The following is a 2,579-nucleotide window of genomic DNA, read 5'->3' on the forward strand; positions in this document are numbered from 1 at the left end:
AGTGGCCAACCTTCGATTTATTAATGGTCAAAAATTACCATACCCAAAAAAGAAAATAATGATAAAAGAAAAGAAAAAAAAACTATCATAAACATATTTTAAACCATTTATTTGTAAGTCCTTTTATTTTTTACATACGGCATAAAAATATCATACGTGTATTTAATTTTCTTGCAAATAAAATTTATTTTTATGGTAATGTTTAATTTTTGTACTATTCAAAATTTGTTTCTAAACATTCTTCCAATAATTTAATCCAAAATAAAATAAACAAAAAAAATGGCTTTTTTTTAATCTTAATTTTGTAAACTTAATTTTGTAAAATACATATTAAGATATGTATTTTTCAATTTTCGTTATATTAGTTGCAAAATCAACAACTAATGTATAGCTATGTGTTCAAAAGGTGTTATAATAATAAAAATATATGATCATTAATTTTATTGAAATAGAAACGTTAAAAGGAATTTTAAGAATAGCTTTACGTCATTGTGGAAACCAAAACGATAAGAATGATTATTAAATAAATTAATAATATAAAATAAAAAGAATGTGACCTTTAATTCAGATGTGTGATATTTAATTAATGTAAATAAATTGATTGATATTTTTTTTAAAACAATAATAATAATAATAATAATAATAATAATATCCTGAAAACGAGAGAAAAAATTGCTCACTTGCAGGTTTGGCAAAGCAGCCTGCTGTCATCTTCTTTTAGCTCGAGACTGTTATACAGGAACATGAAAGAGGCTATTCAAGATATGCCGTGGAAAGATGTGATGTTTAGGAATTTTGCTCGTCCTAAGGCCATTCATACCCTGTGGAGAGCGTGCCATAACAGCCTCCCCACTAAGGAGAGATTACTTAAGTTTGGCTTGATTGATAATCAGGAGTGTGGTTTCTGCAGAAACGGTGAGAATCTCAATCACATCTTCTTCCTCTGCCATGGTACACGCATTGTATGGGAGAGTGTGCTAGAATGGCTTCAAGTTCAACACCATCCGCAGCAATGGGATTCTGAAATTCTATGGTTGACTGGGATTTGTAAGAGAAAGAGCTGGAAAAATCGAATCATTCAATGTGCATTTACTGAAACTATCTATGAGTGTTGGAGGTTAAGAAATGCGGTGTGTTTTGGAGAACCAGACAGCCCTCAGCAACGCATTGCAAACATCGTGAATACGACTGTCCTTAGATGCTGGTCTCAAAAGAACATAAGGCCCTATTTAGGTAGATTGATGTTGCCTTGATGGGTTTCTTTTCTTGTTAATCTTGTTTTCTAAGTCTGTTGGCTTAAGTGGGATCTCTATAGATCACTTGTACTGTTGAGTGTTTTTGACATATCAATAAAGTTTTTGATGTTTCAAAAAAAAAAAAATAATATCTCTATATTTTATAATTAAATTAAATGATATGTGGAAATTAATATCCTTTACTTTGAAAAATTATTTATATTTATATTTTTGAATAGTTTTAAATTTTAACTATTTTATTATAATAATTTAATATATTTATAATTTATAATTAAATTAAAATGATATGTGGAAATTAATATCCTATATTTTGGAGAAATTATTATTATTACTATTATTGATTAGTTATTAATTTTTAAATACTTTATTATAATAATTTAATAAATTTTATTTTATAATTAAATTAAATTTTTTATTATTATAATTTAATATATTTATATTTTATAAAATTAAATTAAAATGATATGTGGAAATAATATATTTTGAATTTTAAACATAAAAAAATTTAATAATAAAATAATTAACATTATAAAAGGCATTTTAAAAAAACATAATAAACAAATCAATTATTTTTATTAAGTTGTAATATAAAGAAATAGTTATTAATAAAATATAATCATTGAATCTATTTTAATCTTTATTGAATTTCAAAAATAAAAAAATTAAACCATAAAATATATAAAATTATAAAACCCCATTTTAAAAACGTTACAAACAAATCATAAATTAATTATAATATGTTTATATTTTATAATTAAATTAAATGATATGTGGAAATTAATATCGTTTACTTTGAGGAATTAATTATATTTAAATTTCTGAATAGTTTTAATTTTTTACTATTTTATTATAATAATTTTTTATATTTATATTTTATAATTAAATTAAAATGATATGTGGAAATTAACAACCTTAGATTTATAGTTTTATGGGATTTATTTTTTTAATTTATAATTGGAATTGGAATATTAATAATATTATCATCATTATTATAATTAGATTTATAGTTTTATATATCATATAAGTTATATATTATATTAATTTTAAGATATTATAATTATATCAACTTTATTAAAAAAATTATATTGATAAAATAATAAAACAATTCTATATTTTTTATTTGTATTTATTATTTAGAAAAACTAAGTAATTCAAAGTTTATGTAAAAATATATAATCTTAATATAAAATAGAATAATTAAAAGAGAATAACTGAAAAAATAATTAAAAGAGAATTAGGATTATAAGATACAATAATCTTAGTTTAATATAATAGTGTTAATTAAAACAATTATTATTATTATTATTATTATTATTTGATAAT

The 2,579-nt window shown here is 21.2% G+C and overlaps 1 protein-coding gene across 1 annotated transcript; it reads left to right on the forward strand.

Moving 5' to 3' along the window:
• The first annotated feature begins 743 nt into the window (after positions 1-743).
• LOC131605813 (uncharacterized) lies at positions 744-1,253 on the forward strand. Its single transcript, XM_058878122.1, has one exon. It carries the CDS (start codon positions 744-746, stop codon positions 1,251-1,253), a length of 510 nt encoding a protein of 169 aa, XP_058734105.1.
• Positions 1,254-2,579: the final 1,326 nt, after the last annotated feature.

Source organism: Vicia villosa, linkage group LG5 (assembly GCF_029867415.1).
Source record: "Vicia villosa cultivar HV-30 ecotype Madison, WI linkage group LG5, Vvil1.0, whole genome shotgun sequence".
NCBI lineage: Eukaryota > Viridiplantae > Streptophyta > Magnoliopsida > Fabales > Fabaceae > Vicia > Vicia villosa.

What these genes read in the sequence shown, in the direction of transcription:
- LOC131605813 (XM_058878122.1), top strand. Translation starts at nt 744, where the DNA reads ATGAAAGAGGCTATTCAAGATATGCCGTGGAAAGATGTGATGTTTAGG.